This window comes from Scyliorhinus torazame, chromosome 30, assembly GCF_047496885.1.
Source record: "Scyliorhinus torazame isolate Kashiwa2021f chromosome 30, sScyTor2.1, whole genome shotgun sequence".
Taxonomy (NCBI): domain Eukaryota; kingdom Metazoa; phylum Chordata; class Chondrichthyes; order Carcharhiniformes; family Scyliorhinidae; genus Scyliorhinus; species Scyliorhinus torazame.
This window is the reverse complement of record NC_092736.1, coordinates 28,270,111-28,295,245: the sequence shown is the minus strand read 5'-3', so window position 1 is coordinate 28,295,245 and position 25,135 is coordinate 28,270,111. Positions and strand designations below refer to the sequence as shown.

Sequence of the window (25,135 nt, the reverse complement as noted above, 5' to 3'; positions counted from 1 at the left end):
TTCAAATACAACCCCCAAAGAATACAACACTAAGTAAACCTTTAAGCTTTCCTTTTAAACTTCCAATACGACTTAAAAACAAAACCTTTACCAGAAGCACATCAGGTTAAAGTCACTACTGTTATTAGTTTTAAATCACCAGGATCGATTTACAGTCTTTATATTACAGAGAGAGATTCATACACCTTCTGGCTGTGACCGCAGCTATCCAGCTCTGAAAACAAAACTAAAACACACCCTGCAGCCTGCTCAAAAACGAAAGTAAAAAGCTGACAGACAGCCCAGCTCAACCCACTCTCTGACATCACTGCAGTAGTAAACACCCATTTCTTAAAGGTATTCTCACTACAGATATTTATATACACACCCATTTATAAACACCCATTTCTTAAAGGTACTCTCACTACAGATATTTATATACACACCCATTTATAAACACTCATTTCTTAAAGGTATTCTCACTACAGATATTTATATACACACCCATTTATAAACACCCATTTCTTAAAGGTACTCTCACTACAGATATTTATATACATACCCATTTATAAACACCCATTTCTTAAAGGTACTCCCACATGACAGTGTGTAGCAGAGTGTTTATCAGCAGCTCCAGCTTGTCGAACTCTCCAGTGCTGATTCCGGCCCAGCCAATCCAGCAATGACAGCGCTGTTGGAATTGCTCTAGTTTCACGCCGATTTCGTAGATTTTGTATCCTCCGCCACCTCTGAAATGGCGTCATCGCGTTGAGCGCCGCACACCATTGGGACGGCGTCAGCGCGTCACCTGAAGGCCCTCCCCGATGCTCTGCTCCCGATGGGCCACGTTCCCGACCAAGCGGTTGTGGTCTGAGCGATCGGGAACCTGGCGTGGCAGCCGCGGACCGTGTCCAGCGCCGCCACAGTCGGGCGGGAGCTGTGGTGCTGGCTGGGGGCGGGGGAGGGGGGGTGCTTTCCGCGAGGGCTGGGGGGACTGGTGCGGGGTGGCTCGCCAGGGGGGCAGTATCTGACAGGTCGGGTCCGTGCATGGCCGGCGCCATGCTGCACAACGAGACAGCTGCAGGCCATCATCGTGAGCCTGAGCGGCCATGGACCTGGCCATTCTCCAGCCGTTTTTATCGTGGTCCTGGAGCTTTACGCAGCATGCCCGCTAGCCCCTCACCAGTCACAGGATTGGTGAGGGGTTGGCGCCGATTCTTTTTGACATTAAACGGCACAGGTCATCTGCACTTAGTCTCTCAAACGGAGAATCCCGCCCAGTGGTTTCAATCGGTATTAAGAGTCGTACGGGCTTGAAACATTAACTCTGCGTTTTCTGTGCTGTTTGTGTTTTCATTCCTTTAACCCAGCATTTGGACACCTGCTCTGACGTGTGCTTGCTGGACTTGATGTCAATCATTTGTCTGATTACCCTCCCCTGGGATATTTCCCTCAGCCAAAGGTGCAAAGTCAATGCAAGCTATTGTTTTATTCCCCTTCTCGAGAGCGCTGTGCACAAAAGCCAGTCGCTGTCTGACAGCAGAGTCCAGATGGAGCACCTAGCTGGCACAGAGACACACAGCAGATCTTCATCTGCCACTGCTGGAGGTAAGATTGAGGCACTGGTCTGGATCAAATGTCTGTTTCTCGGGTATCTGCTGTACTCTTTGCATGGCTCCTACTCTGTTCATACCTTTCACGGTTTAGGATATCGTTATAGCAACCAGGGACCTTCGAGGGATCAAAATTCAACAGGGCGTTGACCCGAGTCAGAAAGGGCATTGGATTACATTTCCCTCCTTTGAGTGAGATTGACCATTATTGCTGGTTCTCACAGGGTCTTGGAGTTTTTAAGGATTGAATTCCCCCCCCCCCCCAATTGGGTGACGTCCTGGGCCACTTCAGAGTCAATCATACAAAAGGAAAGATTTGCACTTATATTGCAGTTCATGACCCCAGGATATCTCGAAGTGCTTGGCAACCAAAGAATTGAAATGAAAATCGCTTATTGTCACGAGTAGGCTTCAAATGAAGTTACTGCGAAAAGCCCCTAGTCGCCACATTCTGGTGCCTGTTCGGGGAGGCTGGTACGGAAATCGAACCGTGCTGCTGGCCTGGCCTTGGTCTGCTTTAAAAGCCAGCAATTTAGCCCAGTGAGCTAAACCAAGAATTACTTCTTGGTGTCACTGTTATCATGAATTCAGCAACCAAGTACTGTTCAGTTAGAACCTTCAAATTGATAATCTGTCCTCTGTGATGTTGGTTGGTTGAGGGATGGATATCGGCCAAGATGCCAAGGGAAATGCCCCAAGGCGGATGCCCAGGAGCACACTCGCTGCCCATCAGGGAGCCCCTCGCAGTGAGATTGCAGAATTAAGGACAATCTCGTGCTGCCGGCTCCTGCTGTTGCTCTCTTTGGTTGGCTCTGAATATGGCGGTCAATATGGTGGTCTTCCTTAATTCTAATTATGTTTGCTTTAGAGTCGCCAGGTATCTTTCGATACCGCCACAAGGTTCAAACCCCAATACTGATCAAAGAGTCGGTACACCAGTTAGTTAGTTCAAAGTCAAGACTATTTATTTACATACACAGCAATATCTACTCATGCACGAAATACTACAGACTAAACTATCACTACTGCTAAAGACTATACTTAGCTTCGGGCGCCCACTCAGTCAGAGGAACAATGGCCGTTGTTCGGTTCTGAGGCTGCTGGGGTCGAAGTGGTACAGGGGAACAGCTAAGGTCGTCCGTCTGGTAGCGAGCGGTGACCTTGGACTTACTTGCTTCTGGTGAAGCTGGTGGACGGGTCTCTCCGCTGTGAGAGCCGATTCCAAGAGAGCGATTCTCTCTCGGGGCCTTCTTCTTATACCCGGAGGGGCTTCGCGCGCTTTTGGGCGGGCCTTGAGCTTGACCCCAATCAATTGGGCCATTTCTTGATCATTCGTATTGATCTTGACCAATAAAGGGGTGGGTGTCCTGATGGCTGGGCGGGTCCTAGGTGGCCGTTGGCCTGGCTTTGTTTGCGCTTTCGGTTTGGGGAACTGGCGCCGCGAGGTCTGGGGCCAGATCGGTTTCTTAAGCACCTTCCTTTGTTCCCGGAGATGGGCCATCCATATGCTAATGGGCCTACAGTTTCAGTTTCGTCTGGGAGCTGTTTCTCCAATATGCAGACAGGCTCTGCATATTGCTTTCTTGACATTGTCCATTTTTTCCTGCAATCTTTGCAAATGTCCATTTTGTATTCTGGAAGTGGCCATCCCAGATGGCTACACTGCTCACGTGACTGAAACTGGCCAAATCTTGGATGTCAACAACAGCAACTTGAATTTATTTAGCAGCTTTAATATCATCACAGGACACTTCACAAGAGCGCTGTACAACAAGAAATAGACCCACATTGGCTCCTAGTTAAGCAATGCCTCCTCAATCCTTTTTTTTCAAATCTCTCCCTGCCCCTTCCTATCTTTTTGAGTCTTCGCCAACCCCACAGCCCTCTGAGACATCTTTGCTCCATTAATTCTGGCCTCTTGTGCATTGCAACTTTAAAAAAAAAATTTAGAGTATCCAATTCATTGGATTCAATTAAGGGGCAATTTAGCGTGGCCAATCCACCTACCCTGCACATCTTTGGGTTGTGGGGGCGAAACCCACGCAAACACTGGGAGAATGTGCAAACTCCACACGGACAGTGACCCAGAGCCGGGATCGAACCTGGGACCTCGGCGCCGTGAGACTGCAGTGCTACCACTGTGCCAGTGCATTGCAACTTTTAATCGCTGCACCACTTCTTGCTGTGCCTACAGCTGCCTAGATCCCCCACCTCCCTCCACTCCTTCAAGACAATCCTTAGAAACGACCTCTTTGACTAAGCATTTGGCCTCTTGACCTAATGAGCGCGATTTAACGGAAACATTTCCAAGTGTCAGTTTGGGCGAGATTGGTGGGGTGTTTCTTGCTGGCTGCATTGGCAAGACCGCGGCCGGTATTTAACGGTACTCGGTGCCGGAAATGAGCCCCCGCGAACCTCTCGCCATTCCTGGCTGCCTCACCGTCTGATTCGCCAGACTCGTGCCTCAGCGGCCCGCCACTTCACTCCCAGTCAGCATGCAAGAAGGGCTGCACGCAGAGCTGCACCGCGCATTGGCGATGCTGACCTGGCCAGGCTTCTCAATACCTTCGATGTGAGACGGGACACCCCGTTCCCCCGGGGTTGGGGGGTGGATCAGCAGCAGGGTCACCAATGCCGCCTGGGAGGCAGGGGCATCGGCTGTCAGCGCGGGCAGCGTGACCAGGAGGACCGCCGTCCAATGTCGGTGACCTCCACCGAGCTGCAAGGGTAACTTACCACCTCTCTCCTGGCATCAGATCCGCCTGCCACCCCTCAAATTCCCGAACCACTCCCTCCACAAATCACTGGCTGATCCCTCGCACCTTCCCCACATCCGATCTTTGTGCCAGCTCCCCCTGGCACCCACCAGCACAACCCCTTCATGTCCAGGTGTGGTGGCCACACTTACCTTGCCATAGACCCCTCTGACCCATCAAACGTGTGGCTCACAATGCCTTCTCTTTGTCCCCGCAGGAGAAGATAGCCCAAAATAAGCGGGAAAGGGTCAAGACGGAAGGAAGGACAGACGGATTTGGGGGGGGGGGGGGTGCGGAGTGTCAGAGATTCAAATCCTCACCCCAGGAACGGGCCCTAGAAATCGTGGAGTTGTTCCCGAAGAGAGCAGCCACCGATAGCGAGGTGGGCCTCCGCCACAGAGGTGAGGATCCACTGCCCCGTCACCCAGAAGACCCGTCTCAAGCGAGTTGTTCATGTCAGGCAAAAATGATCCTTCCCTCTCACTGACCATAGAACATAGAACATAGAACATAGAACAATACAGCGCAGTACAGGCCCTTCGGCCCACGATGTTGCACCGAAACAAAAGCCATCTAACCTACACTATGCCATTATCATCCATATGTTTATCCAATAAACTTTTAAATGCCCTCAATGTTGGCGAGTTCACTACTGTAGCAGGTAGGGCATTCCACGGCCTCACTACTCTTTGCGTAAAGAACCTACCTCTGACCTCTGTCCTATATCTATTACCCCTCAGTTTAAAGTTATGTCCGCTCGTGCCAGCCATATCCATCCGCGGGAGAAGGCTCTCACTGTCCACCCTATCCAACCCCCTGATCATTTTGTATGCCTCTATTAAGTCTCCTCTTAACCTTCTTCTCTCCAACGAAAACAACCTCAAGTCCGTCAGCCTTTCCTCATAAGATTTTCCCTCCATACCAGGCAACATCCTGGTAAATCTCCTCTGCACCCGCTCCAAAGCCTCCACGTCCTTCCTATAATGCGGTGACCAGAACTGTACGCATTACTCCAAATGCGGCCGGACCAGAGTTCTGTACAGCTGCAACATGACCTCCCGACTCCGGAACTCAATCCCTCTACCAATAAAGGCCAACACTCCATAGGCCTTCTTCACAACCCTATCAACCTGGGTGGCAACTTTCAGGGATCTATGTACATGGACACCTAGATCCCTCTGCTCAGCCACACTTTCAAGAACTTTACCATTAGCCAAATATTCTGCATTCCTGTTATTCCTTCCAAAGTGAATCACCTCACACTTCTCTACATTAAACTCCATTTGCCACCTCTCAGCCCAGCTCTGCAGCTTATCTATATCCCTCTGTAACCTGCTACATCCTTCCACACTATCGACAACACCACCGACTTTAGTATCGTCTGCAAATTTACTCACCCACCCTTCTGCGCCCTCCTCTAGGTCATTGATAAAAATGACAAACAGCAACGGCCCCAGAACAGATCCTTGTGGTACTCCACTTGTGACTGTACTCCATTCTGAACATTTCCCATCAACCACCACCCTCTGTCTTCTTTCAGCTAGCCAATTTCTGATCCACATCTCTAAATCACCCTCAATCCCCAGCCTCCGTATTTTTTGCAATAGCCTACCGTGGGGAACCTTATCAAACGCTTTGCTGAAATCCATATACACCACATCAACTGCTCTACCCTCGTCTACCTGTTCAGTCACCTTCTCAAAGAACTCAATAAGGTTTGTGAGGCATGACCTACCCTTCACAAAGCCATGCTGACTATCCCTGATCATATTATTCCTATCTAGGTGATTATAAATCTTGTCCCTTATAATCCCCTCCAAGACTTTACCCACTACAGACGTGAGGCTCACCGGTCTATAGTTGCCGGGGTTGTCTCTGCTCCCCTTTTTGAACAAAGGGACCACATTTGCTGTCCTCCAGTCCTCTGGCACTATTCCTGTAGCCAATGATGACATAAAAATCAAAGCCAAAGGTCCAGCAATCTCTTCCCTGGCCTCCCATAGAATCCTAGGATAAATCCCATCAGGTCCCGGGGACTTATCTATTTTCAGCCTGTCCAGAATTGCCAACACCTCTTCCCTACGTACCTCAATGCCATCTATTCTATTAGCCTGGGGCTCAGCATTCTCCTCCACAACATTATCTTTTTCCTGAGTGAATACTGACGAAAAATATTCATTTAGTATCTCGCCTATCTCTTCAGACTCCACACACAATTTCCCATCCCTGTCCTTGACTGGTCCTACTCTTTCCCTAGTCATTCGCTTATTCCTGACATACCTATAGAAAGCTTTTGGGTTTTCCTTGATCCTTCCTGCCAAATACTTCTCATGTCCCCTCCTTGCTCGTCTTAGCTCTCTCTTTAGATCCTTCCTCGCTACCTTGTAACTATCCATCGCCCCAACCGAAACTTCACACTTCATCTTCACATAGGCCTTCTTCTTCCTCTTAACAAGAGATTCCACTTCCTTGGTAAACCACGGTTCCCTCGCTCGACGCCTTCCTCCCTGTCTGACCGGTACATACTTATCAAGAACACGCAGTAGCTGATCCTTGAACAAGCCCCACTTATCCAGTGTGCCCAACACTTGCAGCCTACTTCTCCACCTTATCCCCCCCAAGTCACGTCTAATGGCATCATAATTGCCCTTCCCCCAGCTATAACTCTTGCCCTGCGGTGTATACTTATCCCTTTCCATCATTAACGTAAACGTCACCGAATTGTGGTCACTGTCCCCAAAGTGCTCTCCTACCTCCAAATCCAACACCTGGCCTGGTTCATTACCCAAAACCAAATCCAACGTGGCCTCGCCTCTTGTTGGCCTGTCAACATATTGTTTCAGGAAACCCTCCTGCACACACTGTACAAAAAACGACCCATCTATTGTACTCGAACTATATATTTTCCAGTCAATATTTGGAAAGTTAAAGTCTCCCATAATAACTACCCTGTTACTTTCGCTCATATCCAGAATCATCTTCGCCATCCTTTCCTCTACATCCCTAGAACTATTAGGAGGCCTATAAAAAACTCCCAACAGGGTGACCTCTCCTTTCCTGTTTCTAACTTCAGCCAATACTACCTCGGAAGAAGAGTCCCCATCTAGCATCCGCTCCGCCACCGTAATACTGCTCTTGACTAGCAGCGCCACACCTCCCCCTCTTTTGCCTCCTTCTCTGAGCTTACTAAAACACCTAAGCCCCGGAACCTGCAACATCCATTCCTGTCCCTGCTCTATCCATGTCTCCGAAATGGCCACAACATCGAAGTCCCAGGTACCAACCCACGCTGCCAGTTCCCCTACCTTGTTTCGTATACTCCTGGCATTGAAGTAGACACACTTCAAACCACCTACCTGAACGCTGTCCCCCTCCTGCGACGTCAAATCTGTGCTCCTGACCTCTATACTCTCATTCTCCCTTACCCTAAAACTACAATCCAGGTTCCCATGCCCCTGCTGCATTAGTTTAAACCCCCCCACAGAGCACTAACAAATCTGCCCCCCAGGATATTTGTGCCCCTCAGGTTCAGATGTACACCATCCTGTCTGTAGAGGTCCCACCTTCCCCAGAAAGAGCCCCAGTTATCCAAAAATCTGAAACCCTCCCGCCTGCACCATCCCTGTAGCCACGTGTTTAAATGCTCTCTCTCCCTATTCCTCATCTCACTATCACGTGGCACGGGCAACAACCCAGAGATAACAACTCTGTTTGTTCTAGTTCTGAGCTTCCATCCTAGCTCCCTGAAAGTCTGCCTGACATCCTTGTCCCCTTTCCTACCTATGTCGTTGGTGCCAATGTGGACCACGACTTGGGGCTGCTCCCCCTCCCCCCTAAGGACCCGGAAAACACGATCCGAGACATCATGTACCCTTGCACCTGGGAGGCAACATACCAAACGTGAGTCTCTCACGCTCCCACAAAATCTCCTATCTGTGCCCCTGACTATAGAGTCCCCAATTACTAATGCTCTGCTCCTCTCCCCCCTTCCCTTCTGAGCAACAGGGACAGACTCCGTGCCAGAGGCCCGTACCCCATGGCTTACCCCTGGTAAGTCGTCCCCCCCACAAGTATCCAAAGCGGTATACTTGTTTCTCAGGGGAACGACCGCAGGGGATCCCTGCACTGACTGTTTTTTCCCAGTCCCTCTTACAGTTACCCACCTATCTCCAATCTTTGGTGTAACTAATTCCCTGAAGCTGCTATCTATGACCCCTTCTGCCTCCCGAATGATCCGAAGTTCTTCCAACTCCAGCTTCAGTTCCCTAACTCGGTCTTGGAGGAGCTGGAGATGGCAGCACTTCCTGCAGGTAAAATCAGCAGGGACACTAACTGCATCCCTCACCTCAAACATCCTGCAGGAGGAACATTGCACTCCCTTCCCTGCCATTCCTCTAACTTTCTACCAAGATCTGGCTAACAACTAAATTAAATTTTTATAAAAAATAATAATAATATAATAAAAATATGGTACTTACCTCAGACCAATGGGTTTTATTATTAGTTTAGAGGAGGAGGGCGGGTGGGAGACACTACACGTGTAGTGTCTCGGGTTTCCTCTCCACCAGAATTTATTGGTGAGGGTCTTCCCAGACGTCCGCGGGTCGACTTCCTGATCCCGCCTAAAAAACTAATTTAAAAAAAAAAGAAAAATTCTCAGCTCCTGCTGAAATTGACTAACCAGCCAGCTCCACTCCCGCCGAAATCGACTGGCCTGCCCCTGCAAAGAGAAGTGCTTTTAAAGGTTGACTTACCTCCCAGCAACCTCCTTCCGCAATGCTCCCGCTGAAATTGACTAACCAGCTGCTCTCACGCCGCCGAAATCGACTGGCCTGCCCCTGCAAAGAGAAGTGCTTTTAAAGGTTGACTTACCTCCCAGCAACCTCCTTCCGCAATGCTCCCGCTGAAATTGACTAACCAGCTGCTCTCACGCTGCCAAAATCGACTGGCCTGCCCCTGCAAAGAGAAGTGCTTTTAAAGGTTGACTTACCTCCCAGCAACCTCCTTCCGCAATGCTCCCGCTGAAACTGACTCACCACTCACCAGCTGTTCTCCCGCCGAAATCGACTGGCCTGCCCCTGCAAAGAGAAGTGCTTTTAAAGGTTGACTTACCTCCCAGCAACCTCCTTCCGCAATGCTCCCACTGAAATTGACTAACCAGCTGCTCTCACGCCGCCGAAATCGACTGGCCTGCCCCTGCAAAGAGAAGTGCTTTTAAAGGTTGACTTACCTCCCAGCAATCTCCTTCCGCAATGCTCCCGCTGAAATTGACTAACCGCTGCTCTCACGCCGCCGAAATCGACTGGCCTGCCCCTGCAAAGAGAAGTGCTTTTAAAGGTTGACTTACCTCCCAGCAACCTCCTTCCGCAATGCTCCCGCTGAAATTGACTAACCAGCTGCTCTCACGCCGCCGAAATCGACTGGCCTGCCCCTGCAAAGAGAAGTGCTTTTAAAGGTTGACTTACCTCCCAGCAACCTCCTTCCGCAATGCTCCCGCTGAAACTGACTCACCACTCACCAGCTGTTCTCCCGCCGAAATCGACTCATGTCCATTCTTTCGTAGGATCTCCAACTGATGAGGCTGGGCCACCTGGACTCGTCCCTCACCCCGCCGCCCAAGAGGCCACCTTGGAGGAGAGCTCCGAGGAGATCACCATCGATGTGTCACAGCTATCGCCCCCACCTTCCACCAACACAGAGGCGCACACCTCAGTGGGTGACATTGGTGGACAGGCATGTGGGACACAACCTGGTGAGTGTGATGTTCTCTGTTTTGCCTGTCAGGATGTTTGAGTACATAGTGTAGAACAAAGAACATGAAGCTAAGTAAATGAACAAAGCTGATTTATTTGCACTATTTAAATAAGATTCGAACAGGATCCAAGGTAAAAGTTATTAAATAAACTATACAATATCTCTACTCACAGACTCTCAACTGTACAACTAATCTCACGCCTAAACACCGTCTCCCAAAATCCCAAGAGTCACATGATATTTATATGACTGCTCCTTATCTCCACCTGGTGGTGAGAAGTATAAACATCAAATTGTTAACCCTTTGTCTTCCTTACAATATTACATATTGTTACACCACCTTTCTTTTAAAAAAAATTGTTTTCAAATTTTTAAATACCCAATTCATTTTTTCCAATTAAGGGGCAATTTAGCGTGGCCTATCCACCTACCCTGCACATCTTTGGATTGTGTGGGCGAAATCCAAGCGAACATGGGAGGAATGTGCAAATTCCACACGGACAGTGACCCAGAGCTGGGATCAAACTCAGGACCTCGGCGCCATGAGGCAACAGGGCTAACCCACCGAACCACCGTGCTGCCCTTGTTCTGTCTCATCTTGTTTACAACATTATTATGGGACAGGGTTTAGAGAACACCAAAGTATATCATGGAGTTCACCTGGCCCACAACGTTTAATAGATTTTGGTTATGGGGAGCACACGGGCCTACTTTACAGGTCTGATGCAACAGAGATCTAAAGTATTTTTAAACAAAACAATGTTTATTCTGTGAATCCAGTTAGCATTTTATAAACACACAGTAAACATCTTATAAACTACCAACACTGATATCCCTCAAAAGATACAGTACTCCATAAGTAGCCCTTAGTAACTTTCCAAACAACATCCATAAGCCAAATACCCTTTTTAACAAAGACAGCAGGTTTGCATTCCTTACAGAAACAGGTATTACTTTGAAATCATCAGGTGATCTGGAGACATTCTCTAGCATGCAGAGAGAGAGGCCAAAATACACCTCCTTGGTTTGAATGCAGCTCTCCAACTGAAAACGAAACTAAAACTCAAGAGCCAAAAACAGCTTCCAGCTCAAAACGAAAGTAAAAAGCCGAGACAGAGCCCAGCTCCACCCACACAATGACATCACTGCAGCCACTTGAGAAGACAAACATTTCTTAAAGTGACATTCCCATGACAACATCTCCAGTACCAGGATCTGCTATTTCTAAGTATGGTAACATTGTACGTAGCTGTCGATGCATCGGCAATTGAGCTGGTGATAAACCTGTAGCTAATCGTGTCGCTCTGCAGTTTATTAGTGCTAGAAATGGATCACTTCCTGAATCCAGCACTTTCTTTAGGAGTTTCTTCGCAATGTGAACACCTTTTTCCTCTTTTCCATGGTAGAAGTTTCAGTAGGGGAGCATTTTGGGAACAGTGACCACAATTCAGTAAGTTTTAAAGTGCTGGTGGACAAGGATGAGAGTGGTCCTCGGGTGAATGTTCTAAATTGGGGGATGGCTAATTATAACAACATTAGGCAGGAACTGAAGAACATAGATTGGGGGCGGATGATTGAGGGTAAATCAACATCTGACATGTGGGAGGCTTTCAAATGTCAGTTGAAAGGAATTCAGGACCGGCATGTTCCTGTGAGGAAGAAGGCTAAATATGGCAAATTTTGCGATCCTTGGGTAACGAGGGATATTGTAGGCCTCGTCAAAAAGAAAATGGAGGCATTTGTCAGGGCTAGAAGGCTGAGAACAGACAAAGCCTGTGTGGAATATAAGGAAAGTAGGTAGGAACTTAAGCAAGGAGTCAGGAGAGCTAAAAGGAGTCATGAAAAGTCATTGGTGAATAGGGTTAAGGAAAATCCCAAGGCTTTTTACACGTACATAAAAAGCAAGAGGGTAGCCAGGGAAAGGGTTGGCCCACTGAAGGACAGGGGAGGGAATCTATGTGTGGAGCCAGAGGAAATGGGCGAGGTACTAAATGAATACTTTGCATCAGTATTCACCAAAGAGAAGAAATTGATGGATGTTGAGTCTGGAGAAGGGTGTGTAGATAGCCTGGGTCACATTGAGATCCAAAAAGACGAGGTTGTGGGCATCTCAAAAAATATTAAGGTGGATAAGTCCCCAGGGCCTGATGGGATCTACCCCAGAATGCTGAACAAGGCAAGAGAGGAAATTACTGAGTCCGTGAAAGAAATCTTTGGATCCTCACTGTCTTCAGGTGATGTCCCGGAGGACTGGAGAATAGCCAATGTTGTTCCTTTGTTTAAGAAGGGTAGCAAGGATAATCCAGGCCGGTGAGTCTTACATCAGCGGTAGGGAAATTACTGGAGAGAATTCTTCGAGACAGGATCTACTCCCATTTGGAAGTAAGGGGTTGTATAAGCGAGAGGCAGCACGTTTTTGTGAAGGGGAGGTCATGTCTCACTAACTTGATAGAGTTTTTCGAGGAGGTCACAAAGATGATTGATGCAGGTAGGGCAGTGGATGTTGTCTATATGGACTTCAGTAAGGCCTTGGCAGACTGGTACAAAAGGTGAAGTCACACCGGATCAGAAGTGAGCTGGCAAGATGGATACAGAACTGGCTAGGTCATAGAAGGCAGAGAGTAGCAATGGAAGAGTGCTTTTCTGATTGGAGGGCTGTGACTAGTGATGTTCCATAGGGATCAGTGCTGGGATCTTTGCTGTTCATAGTACATAGAAATTATTTGGAGGAAATTGTAACTGGTCTGATTAGTAAGTTTGCGGACGACACAAAGGTTGGTGGAATTGCGGATAACGATGAGGACTGTCAGAGGATACAGCAGAATTTAGATTGTTTGGAGACTTGGGCGGCGAGATGGAGTTTAATCCGGACAAATGTGAGGTGATGCATTTTGGAAGGTCTAATACAGATAGGGAATATACAGTGAATGGTAGAACCCTCAAGAGTATTGACAGTCAGAGAGATCTAGGTGTACAGGTCCACAGGTCACTGAAAGGGGCAACACAGGTGGAGAAGGTAGTCAAGAAGGCATACGGCATGCTTGCCTTCATTGGCCGGGGCATTGAGTATAAGAATTGGCAAGTCATGCTGCAGCTGTATAGAACCTTAGTTAGGCCACACTTGGAGTATAGTGTTCAATTCTGGTCGCCACACTACGAGAAGGACGTGGAGGCTTTAGAGAGGGTGCAGAAGAGATGTACCAGCATGTTGCCTGGTACGGAGGGCATTAGCTATGAGGAGAGGTTGAATAAACTTGGTTTGTTCTCACTGGAACGAAGAAGGTTGAGGGGCGACCTGATAGAGGTCTATAAAATTATGAGGGGCATAGACAGAGTGGATAGTCAGAGACTTTTTCCCAGGGTAGAGGGGTCAATTACTAGGGGGCATAGGTTTTGATTTCATAGAATAGAATCATAGAATTTACAGTGCAGAAGGAGGCCATTCAGCCCATCGGGTCTGCACCGGTTCCTGGAAAGAGCACCCTACCCAAGGTCAACACCTCCACACTATCCCCATAACCCAGTAACCCCACCCAACACTAAGGGCAATTTTGGACACTAAGGGCAATTTATCATGGCCAATCTTCCTAACCTGCACATCTTTGGACTGTGGAAGGAAACCGGAGCACCCGGAGGAAACACACTCACACACGGGGAGGATGTGCAGACTCCGCACAGACAGTGACCCAAGCCGGAATCGAACCTGGGACCCTGGAGCTGTGAAGCAATTGTGCTATCCACAATGCTACCGTGCTGTTATGGTGTAACATAAGTGGCTTCCTTGTGGTGCACTTGACAAAGGAAGGTTCAGACGTGGAGATAACTTCAAGATTTTTATTAAACTATTTACACTTCTATTACTCGGATTTGACACTCCTGCTCATCCTACTATTGCTACCCAGACTGACTAACCAGTTGCTGCAATCCACGTGGTGGGTGTAATATTGAATCAACCCTGTGTCTCTTGTTATGGGCGAGGCTTTTCAGAACCCCAAAATGTATCATGGAGTTCAACCAACCTCTCCCTTTAATGGATTTGTTGCTTTTCCGAGCACACGGCTTTTTCCCTAGGTGTGGGATTACAATTATAGACACGTGGGTTTTTAAACGCCAAACACTGTTTATTCCATGAACACAACTTAACATCTTAAATAAACATTGTATCTCTTAACACCCCTTACTTCAAAGATAACTCAGAAAATATTGCAACAGTAAATAATTCCTTAAAATGTTCCTTCAAACTTCCAAGAGACTTAACACCTTTAAACAGTATCACATCAGGTTAAAGGATATATATATTTCTGTAGAATGGCAGAGACTGTCGCAAACTGGCTTTCTACTTTTAAACTGTTCTCAGCAAAATGAGCCAGGCACTTTTTAGCTGCTCTCAGCAAAACCAAACTGCAAAACTTGCAGCTCTCTGGAAACACACAGACACTGCTTTTAAACTGAAACTAAAAACCTGCAAAACACAGACTGCAAAATGACTGACCTAATGCCCAGCCCCACCCACTCTCTGACATCACTGTTTTCTTAAAGGTCCATTGCTTACACGTCCATTTCTTAAAGGCACTCTTGCATGACACCTCCCCAGGAAAAAGAAATAAACCATCAACTTCAAGATGGTTTCATTTTTCACTTTTGCACCATCCACTAAGAATTGTACACAGTAAATATACCATTTTGTTTTTTAAAAAAAAACAACGCCTGCAAACAGGTATAATAATATAGTCCATGTTTCTTTGCTCTTTTTCCTCCAACCAAAATCCTTCTCGGTTGACAGTCTCTTTGAACAAAGTCTCTGCACGATCCATCCATTCCTCTACTAATCGGCATTTCTCTTTAGAATCAGATACTTCAGTTCAATCTGACCACAGAGTCCCTTGCAATTCTCCAATACAGGAGCATTGGTGATCACATCTTTCAGGCAGTCAAATGCCTGTTGAAAGTCTGCTGTCCATTGAAATTTTTTACGTTTCTTCAGCAAGTCCATCAGTGGAGTAATCACGCCACAAAACCTTTGCACAAAGGTTCGATCAAATTCATTCATGCTAAGAGATCGCATTATTTCCCTTTGTCTTGAAGGTATCGGAACCTCCTCAAGGAAAGTGATTTGGGCTCCTCCAAATTCATTTTCGGCTAGGTTTATCACCAAACCCGCCTCCTGAAGTCGATCAAGAACTCCATACGATGTTTTAAATGTTCTTTCCATGTCTGGAAGTTGGAAATAAAAGCAGATTGTCCCACTTTCTCAATGCAATCCTCCAAACGTGGGATAGGATAAGAGTCCGTTCTTGTAACTGCATTCACCTTTCTATAGTCCACACACAACCGTTGGGTACGATCTTGTTTAAGTACCATCACTATGGGTGAGCTCCATTGGTTGCAACCCACTTCAATTATGCCATCCTTCAGCATACTCTCAATCTCTCTGTTAACCTGTGCCAATTTTAAAGGGTTAAGTCTATATGGATGTTGTTTGATAGGAACAGCATTTCCCACATTTACATCATGTATAGCCATTTTAGTACTTCCCAATTTATCTCTGCAAACTTGCCCATGTGATATATAGGGGCAGCACGGTAGCATTGTGGATAGCACAATTGCTTCACAGCTCCAGGGTCCCAGGTTCGATTCCGGCTTGGGTCACTGTCTGTGCGGAGTCTGCAAATCCTCCACGTGTGTGAGTGGGTTTCCTCTGGGTGCTCCGGTTTCCTCCCACAGTCCAAAGATGTGCAGGTTAGGTGGATTGGCCATGATAAATTGCCCTTAGTGTCCAAAAAATTGCCCTTAGTGTTGGGTGGGGTTGCTGGGTTATGGGGATAGGGTGGAGGTGCTGACCTTGGGTAGGGTGCTCTTTCCAAGAGCCAGTGCGGACTCGATGGGCCAAATGGCCTCCTTCTGCACTGTAAATTCTATGATATCAATAACTCTTTCAGGTCAGTTCGTTTTTCCTCTGGAAGGTAACTTAACAATTCATCCCAATTTTTAAGAACATCTCATTTTCCAATTTAATTTGAGGTATGTCAAATTCACAGTCATCTGGATTTGGTTCGTCACTTTGAGTTAGAATCATTAAAACCTCCTTTTTCTCTCCTTCCCTTTCAAAGTACCTTTTAAGCATATTCACATGACACACTCGGTGAGTCTTCCTTCTATCTGGTGTTTTTACCACATAATTCACCTCACTTAATTTCCTTTCAATCTGATACGGTCCACAAAACCTAGCTTTTAAAGGCTCCCCTACTACTGGTAACAACACTAAAACTTTATCTCCACTGGCAAAACTACAAACTTTGGATTTCTTGTCCGCTACTCGTTTCATTACATTTTGTGCAACTTTCAAATGTTGTCTAGCCAATTCACCTGCTCTATTTAATCATTCCCTAAAATTTGACACAAAATCCAATAATGTAATTTCCGATTTCTCACCCACCAATTTTTCCTTAAGCAATTTAAGTGGTCCTCTTACCTCATGACCAAAAATTAGTTCAAAAGGACTAAATTTGGTAGACTCATTCGGTGCATCCCTAATTGCAAACAATACGAATGGGATTCCTTTATCACAATTCTCTGGATAATCTTGACAATATGCCCTCAACATTGTCTTTAATGTCTGATGCCCCCTTTCTAATGCTCCCTGCGATTCTGGATGGTATGCAGTTGATTTAAATTGTTTTATTCCTACGCTATCCATAACTTCTTTGAATAACTTTGAAGTAAAATTCATTCCTTGATCCAATTGAATTTCTGTGGGTAGTCCATATCTAATAAAGAATTTAAGTAACTCCTCCACAATCCTTTTAGCTGTAATATTTCGTACTGGAATAGCCTCTGTAAACCTAGTAGACACATCCATTATAGTCAAAAGATATTGATTCACACTTTTTGTTTTAGGAAGCGGTCCTACACAATCGATTAGGACCCTTGTAAAAGGTTTCTCAAATGCTGGAATGGGTATTAAGGGCGCTGGTTTTATTGCTGCTTGAGGTTTCCCTATCACTTGATATGTGTGACATGATTGACAAAATTTAACTACATCTTTATGTAGTCCAGGCCAATAAAAATGTTTCTGGATTTTAGCTTGAGTTTTCCTTATTCCCAAATGACCTCCCACTGGTACCTCATGTGCAACTCGCAACACCTCCTTTCTATACCCTACCGGCAATACTACTTGATGAACTTCTGCCCACTTTTCATCCGCCTGCATATGTACAGGTCTCCATTTTCTCATCAAGACATCATTTTTACGGTAATAACACTCTGGTATACTCTCAGATTCCTCTTCCGTATATGCTTTCTGATATATCCGTTTTATTTCTACATCTTTCTGTTGTAACTCCGCCAATTTTCCTGAACTAAAAATATCCGCCTCATCCTCCACCTGATCTTTTTCAACCATCTGATCAAAAATCATTTCTGATAATTGCATTTCAACTTCATCTTCACTCTTTGATTTCTCCTCTTGTCTTAACCTGTGGTGACTTTGCGACCTTGTTACTACACAATCCGGAAAAATCCCAGGATTTTTGTCCTTCAGCACTTCAGTTGTCTGATTTTCCACTGGCTTATCAACCACAGTCGGCATCACTCCCACCTGCAATCCAGCTATATCATTCCCCAAGATAAACTGTATTCCTGGACAAGATAGTTTCTCTATTACTCCTACTACCACTTCACCACTCTTCACTGGACTTTCCAACCTTACCTTCTATAATGGAACGCTACTCCTCTCACCCTGAATTCCACATATCACCACCTTTTCTGGCACCATTCTTCCCAACCTACATAATTCCTCATCTCTTATCATTAAAGATTGACTAGCCCCTGTATCTCTTAAAATTGTGACTTCTTTACCTGCTCCTTCTGATACACATGAGTAAACTTTACCCACACAAGTAAATTCTTTAAAGACATCTGGCACCTTCTTAACAATTACTTCTTGAACAGGCTGTACAATCGTTTGCACCTCCTTCGCTTCCCTTGGGCTTTCCTTTACCACTCTAACAAACCCCACTGTCTTATCCTGTTTTACCACATCAGCCTTCCCAGTGCTTTTTTTCAACCACCAACACTGTGACTTTACATGGCCTAGTTTATACAGTGAAAACATTTGAAACTTTTCATTTCTTTTCCATCCTCCTGGATTTCTTTTTTAATCGGAGGTACACTCTCTTTATTGTCTCCCATCAGATCACCTTTACCTTTACCACTTGAGTATTTCTCATGTCCCCAGTTTCTATCCCTCACCGGCTGAAACTGATGTCAGAAACCAATCTTTGATTTATGAACTAATTCATAATCATCTGCCATTTCTACTGCTAATCTCGCAGTTTTAACCCTCTGTTCTTCCACATGAGTTCTCACTATATCAGGAATTGAATTTTTAAACTCCTCCAAAAGTATAATTTCTCTGAGAGCTTCATACGTTTGGTCTATTTTCAAAGCCCTTATCCACCTATCAAAATTACTCTGTTTGAGCCTTTCAAACTCCATGTATGTTTGACCAAATTCTTTCCTTAAATTTCTAAACCTTTGTCTGTGAGCTTCAGGCACTAGCTCATATGTACTTAAGATGGATTTCTTCACCTCCTCATACGTTCCAGATACCTCCTCCGGTAGTGATGCAAACACTTCACTAGCTCTACCTACCAGCTTTGTTTGAATCAGTAACACCCACATGTCCTATGGCCATTTCATTTGTTTAGCTACCTTCTCAAATGAAATGAAAAAGGCTTCCACCTCCTTCTCGTCAACCCTTGGCAATGCTTGGACATATTTAAATAGATTCCCACCAAGCCTTCGACTATGACGCTCTTTCTCACTATCCTCATCACTATCATCCAACTGTACGTTTCCCTTTACGTCTGCCAATTTTAACTGATTGTCATATTTCATGGCCATTTTCTGAAGTTCAAACTCCCTCTCTGTATCTTTTTGTTCTGCGAGGGCTATTCTTTCTTTTCTCCTTTCTTCTCTCTCCTTTTCTTTTTCCTCTCTCTCACTTTCTTTTTCCTCTCTCTCACTCTCGTATTCAAGCCGCTTTAATTCTTTCTCATGTTCCATTTGTTTAATTTGCAACTGAATTTTTGCCATTTCCAATGAGTCAAACTCTATCTCAGGCAACTTTAAATGCTTAGCCACCGCCATAATTACCTCATCTTTTCGCATTTTATCAGGTAAGGTTAAATGCAATGTTTTTGCCAAATCTAACAGTCTGCGTTTCGTTTCTGTCCGTAAAGTACTACGCGTGACATTCTCCACCCCCAGAAACTTCTGAGCCTCTGAAAGAGCCATTGTTCACAACACTCTCCCCACTTAAACTAAAATACCACACCGGAAAAGTAACAATCCTTCACTGTCTTTAAGTTCATAAAAGCCAATCCAATAGATAGACTTTTATCCCGGACGAGCCCCCCAATTGTTATGGGCGAGGCTTTTCAGAACCCCAAAATGTATCATGGAGTTCAACCAACCTCTCCCTTTAATGGATTTGTTGCTTTTCCAAGCACACGGCTTTTTCCCTAGGTGTGGGATTACAATTATGGACACGTGTGTTTTTAAACACAAAACACTGTTTACTCCATGAACTCAACTTAACATCTGAAATAAACATTGGATCTCTTAACACCCCTTACTTCAAAGATAACAAAGGTACATTGCTTACACATCCATTACTTAAAGGCACTCTTGCATGACACTCTACTCACTGAGTGTCTCCACTGGAAAGAGGCAGATCATGTGTGTGGTGTCCTTTATATATGGGTTGGTGTAATGCTCCCCTGTGGTCGTGTCACCTCCGCGTGTATCGTGAATGTCCATTGGTCATGTCCTATCTAACTGATCTATTGGTTGAGTGTGTTTGTGTGATGTTTCTGGTGCTCCCTCTAGTGTCTAGCTAGCCTACATGCATTTACATTGATGCACATCACCACATCCCCCTTTTTTATATGTTACATATTTTCTGTACACTTTGAGAAAATTGAACAAAGAACAGGTAGATAAGGTAAAGTGTGTACAAGTCATGGGAACAGTGATTAAACAATAAGTCCAAATCATTCGTGTGAGTCCATAAACCATCAATCACCATGGTCAAATGTCTCTCTTGGTTATGAATGCCATCAACGTCCCTGTGTCACAGGAACCAAGAAGTGGTCACTGTCTGATTTGGAGTCCCTCTCTTTTTCAATGTTTGTGATGGTGCTGTCGGGTGGCATCTTGTAGCTGATAAGGTGTTGACGTTGAAGAGGTACCATCAACAGTATCATTCGAGGTCATGGATGTGCCATACGTTGAAGTTGGATAAGACTGTACATACTGGTTCTGGCCACGTGCTGTGCTGGAAGGGTGATCCTGCTGAGAACCGTTATAGCTTGTCAAATTGGAAACAAAATTGCTGCTCGCATAAATACCTGGTGATGGTGTGAAACTAGAACCTTGCATCTGATAGGAATATGCCGTCTGGCCAGGCTGGGGTACAGCAAATCCTGGGCAGTCACTAAGGCATCCAGTCTGTAGTGCAGATTGCGCTTGCGGTAGTCCTCCTTCGGCCTTGATTCCATTAGTGGGCAATCCGTAGTGCTGGCCTGTTTGAGAATGTGCTGCATAGACTGCTGGCTGCTGCATGCCTGAATACTGGGTATGAACAGCATGAGCTGTCATTGGCTGCAGTGCTGTTGTGGAAAAAATGTGTGGATATAGCTGTGGTGAATATTGGTGTATTCCTCTTGGACTGTAGCCGCTGCCTGTTATTACTGACCCAGTGTGATTGTTAGGTGATCCATCTCCTGTCGTTGTGGCATCTGCTGTCACCCTTAGCATGCCATCGCTGAGGTTGCGGCACTCCCTGTCTGGAGTAAAGTCCGACTTACGTGAATCAGAGTCGGCGTTTGGTTGCTCCCCATCTGGATTGTTGATGTTCCCCGTCCGGAGTCTTAGCAGGTTCACTGGAGTCAGCAGAGATTTCTTGAAGCTGCACATCTGGAGTCGGAACATGCAGGAATGCATTGGCTTGTGGAGAGGTTCGAGCGAATGAGGGTGGAAGTATCGTGGTGTCACCGGAGTCACCAGTGGTCTCACAGTGATCGTCGAGTGCCTCTGTCCACACGAGCTGAGGTCTGTCACTTTGCACATCTTGCTTGGGAAGTGGGATGCTGTCGTCACTCGTCTCACATACCGTGGGTAGAGCATCAGTAGCTGCTTGTTGTTCACTTGTGTTGGGTAAATTGTCAGAGTCTTCATCTGGTGGCGCAAACAATGTGGGTGGACTGTCATTGTCTTGCTGTTGTCCTGCATTTGGGCTTGGACTGTCACCGTCGCTTTGTTCTTCACTGTAGCATGATAGACCGTCATGGTCGTCCTGCTGTGCACTGGAGCATGGTAGACTGTCATAGTCTTCTTGCTGTTTACTTGAGCATGGCAGACTTGCATCGTCTGCCGCTAGTTGGTCAGAGGAGGTTGCTAGACCCTCATGGTCTTGTTCCTGCAAGGACTGCGCGTTGCTTCTATCGTGGAGGCTGTCCACGAGCTCGCTGCGGAGGCTTGTGACACTGGACCACGCTCTGTGTGGCAGCAGGCCGCTCCCTGTGGGCTTGTACCGCTCTCTGTCTCTTGGTTTCAGCCTGCCGCATAATCCTGCACTCACGAGTCAGGATGTCATATCTGTTGGGCTGAAGATCTTCAAATCCGAAGAACCCGTTGTCGGGGTCGTTAATGTGCAACACGTCTAGTTGCGGTTCGGATTTGGTACTGGGGTAGCCTCCCAAGGTGAAAGGTTCGTCTGTGTCATTGTCTTCTAGGACCATATCATCACTGTTTGTGGCGGAGCTGGCATTGGGCTCGCGAGGTCCAGAGAAAATGTAAAGGTCGGTATCGAAGTATTCGAGGTCGGAATCATCGGTTTGTGTGTAGGTAACTGCTTGTTGCAGGGTTCTTCGGAGGTTAATTTCATTTCCTGGTTCAATTGGAGGCATTGTGCTGTCATTCCAGGGGAAGGAAGGTTGTTTTATGGCTGTAAAAGATTTTTTCTTTGATTTGGGACGTTTCCCCTTTAAATGGGCGTGGTCCGGGGCCTCTGACGTCATGACGCATGTGATGTACTGCGTGGGAAGTGACTGCGCATGCGCAGATCGCGGTTCCTTTACAGGGGGCCGTTTTCGTGATTGCGCATGTGCGGCCTCTCGCAACTGCGCATGTGCAGTCCCTTTAGAAAGATGGCCGCCGATCAAAACTTTTCTCTGCTCCGGGATCTCGGCCTCGTGGTGAGTACTGGCGCTTCTCTTACCTTTTCTTGCTGGTTGGAGTGTGTTTTCCTCACAGTATTTGCCGAATTTGTCCAGGACTGCCTGGAAGTCGCTCCTGTTTTGCCCCTTGGAGAACTTGGATTTTTTAAAGATTTCTTCTGCTCTGGCACCGGCGATGGTGAGGAGAAGCTCTGTCTTTTCAGCATTGGCCACGTCTTCTAGTTCGGCTGCTACCAGGAAGAATTCAAACATTTGCCGGAATGCCCGCCAGTTTTCGCGGAGATTGCCGTGGCACTGGAGCTGCTGCGGAACCCGGATCTTGAACATCTTGCCTGGGTATCATTGCTGGTTGTCACTGTACGCTGAGGTATGGCTATGTGGATTGAAACAGTTCACTCCTGGTATCATGATTTGTTATGTTGTAGGTGTAACATAAGCAGCTTCCTTGTGATGCACTTGACAAAGGAAGGTTCAGACGTGGAGATAACTTCAACACACGTTTATTAAACTATTTACATTTCTATTACTCAGGGTCGACACTACTGGTAATCCTACTATAGCGACCCAAACTGACTAACCAGTTGCTGCAATCCACGTGGTGGGTGTAATATTGAATCAACCCTGTGTCTGTACTCACTGACTGTCTCCACTGGAAAGAGGCAGATCATGTGTGTGGTGTCCTTTATATATGGGTTGGTGTAATGCCCCCCTGTGGTCGTGTCACCTCCGTGTGTATTGTGAATGTCCATTGGTCATGTCCTATCTAACTGATCTATTGGTTGAGTGTGTGTGTGTGATGTTTCTGGTGCTCCCTCTAGTGTCTAGCTAGCCTACATGCATTTATATTGATGCACATCACCACAGGTTTAAGGTGTGAGGGGCAAGGTTTAGACAAGATCATAGATTATCATAGAATTTACAGCGCAGAAGGAGACCATTCGGCCCATCGAGTCTGTACCAGCTCTTGGAAAGAGCACCCTACCCAAGGTCAACACCACCACCCCATCCCCATAACCCAGTAACCCCACTAAGGGCAATTTTGGACACTAAGGGCAATTTACCATGGCCAATCCACCTAACCTGCACATCTTTGGACTGTGGGAGGAAACCGGAGCACCCGGAGGAAACCCACGCACACACGGGGAGGATGTGCAGACTCCGCACAGACAGTGACCCAAGCCGGGAATCGAACCTGGGACCCTGGAGCTGTGAAGCAATTGTGCTATCCACAAGGCTACCGTGCTGCCCCTGAGATGTGCGAGGCAAACCTTTTACATAGAGAGTAGTGGGTGCCTCGGACGCGCTGCCGGAGGAGGTGGTGGAAGCAGGGACGATAGTGACGTTTAAGGGTCATCTTGACATATACATGAATAGGATGGGAATAGAGGGATACGGATCCCGGAAACATAGAAGATTTTAATTTAGATGGGCAGCATGGTCGGCGCAGGCTTGGAGGGCCGAAGGGCCTGTTCCTGTGCTGTACTTTTCTTTGTTCTTTGTTCTTTAATTGCAGATGTAATGGGCTAGACGTGATGTGTTTAAAATCATGGGCTGGACTCTCCAAAAATTACGCGCCAGCGTAAAAATGCTGGGGTTTTACTCTGGAGGTTCCTTAAAAATATTAGCAGCTATTCACCTACCTGCAGGGGGCTGGCAGGGTCCCGGAGTGCTTCTCGGATACGGGTCCCCGCACATCCGGTTCCGAGTCCCCACATGCACACGGCGGCGGCCTCATGCGGCCGCGACGAACACGATGGCGGACTCAGCCAGCGGACCTGGACGAGGAAAGAAGGTCCCAATGATCGGCCCCGCGCTGCTACATATACCATGCCCGATCGCCGCCCCGGCCACCCATAAGGCCCCCCTTGGTACTTGATCTCCCCGCCCCCCCCCCCCCCCCCCCCCCCCCCCCCCCCCCACCAGGGCAGCCTCGGACTGAGTCCGCAGCCGCCACCCGTGGTTCCCGACTGGTCAGACATGGTTAGAACCACACCGTCGGGAACCCGGCCCGTTTTGCCCAGAGAATCGCTGGACAATGGACCTCTGCCAATGGCCCTCTGCCAATGGCCCTCTGCCAATAGCCCTCCAGCCGCGCCGCCTAATCCGCGTGCGGGCAATTCCCTGGGGACCGGAGAATCACGGGAGCGCCGCCTAGTGCGATTCCCGCGTGAACATCGAATCTCTGCCCCCGCGCCAAACGCAATTTCTGTGAAAACTCTGTCCAATCGCAGCTGTCGAAACATCGTCCATTGTCTGTCAGGACTGTAACTGGGATCCCATGTCGAGCAAACACTTCTTTGGTGGTTGGCGAACTAGAGTTGGGCAGTCATATCACCTCAGGGTAGTTTGAATAGTAATCAATGATTAGTAAATAATCTTTCATGGAAGTAAAATAGATCGATGCCAACCTTTGACCATGGAGTCTTCACAAGATCATGCATCGTCAATGTTTCCTTTTGTCGCTGTGACCGGTGGAGTTCACATGTCTTACACTCTGACACGAGTTAGTGTTGTCTGCATTAATGCCTGGCCTGTGGACTGACTGTCTAGCTCTTTGTTTACACCTTTCAATTCCTAAGTGTCCCTCGTGAACCTTGGTTAGGATCATTTGCCTTAGTGTAGTTGGAATCACTATGCGGTCTTGCCTAAGCAGGGATCCATTGATGCTGTTAGATCGAGAGGGCTAGAATACAAGACCAGGGATGTACTGCTGAGGCTGCTTAAGGCTCTGGTCAGACCCCATTTGGAGCATTGTGAGCAGTTTTGGGACCCGTATCTAAGGAAGGATGTG

The 25,135-nt window shown here is 46.9% G+C and overlaps 1 protein-coding gene across 3 annotated transcripts in view; it reads left to right on the top strand.

Moving 5' to 3' along the window:
• Window positions 1–1,481: 1,481 nt before the first annotated feature.
• sv2 (synaptic vesicle glycoprotein 2) overlaps window positions 1,482–25,135 on the top strand; it is a 151,526-nt gene continuing 127,872 nt past the window's right edge. For 2 of the 3 annotated variants that reach the window (XM_072493058.1, XM_072493057.1), the window contains exons 1-2: window positions 1,482–1,587; window positions 9,912–10,100. In XM_072493058.1, the coding sequence (XP_072349159.1) occupies window positions 1,530–1,587; window positions 9,912–10,100 (247 nt within the window). In that variant the 5' untranslated portion in view covers window positions 1,482–1,529. The remainder of the gene's footprint in view (window positions 1,588–9,911; window positions 10,101–25,135) is intronic. The other variant, XM_072493059.1, reaches the window with a different exon arrangement.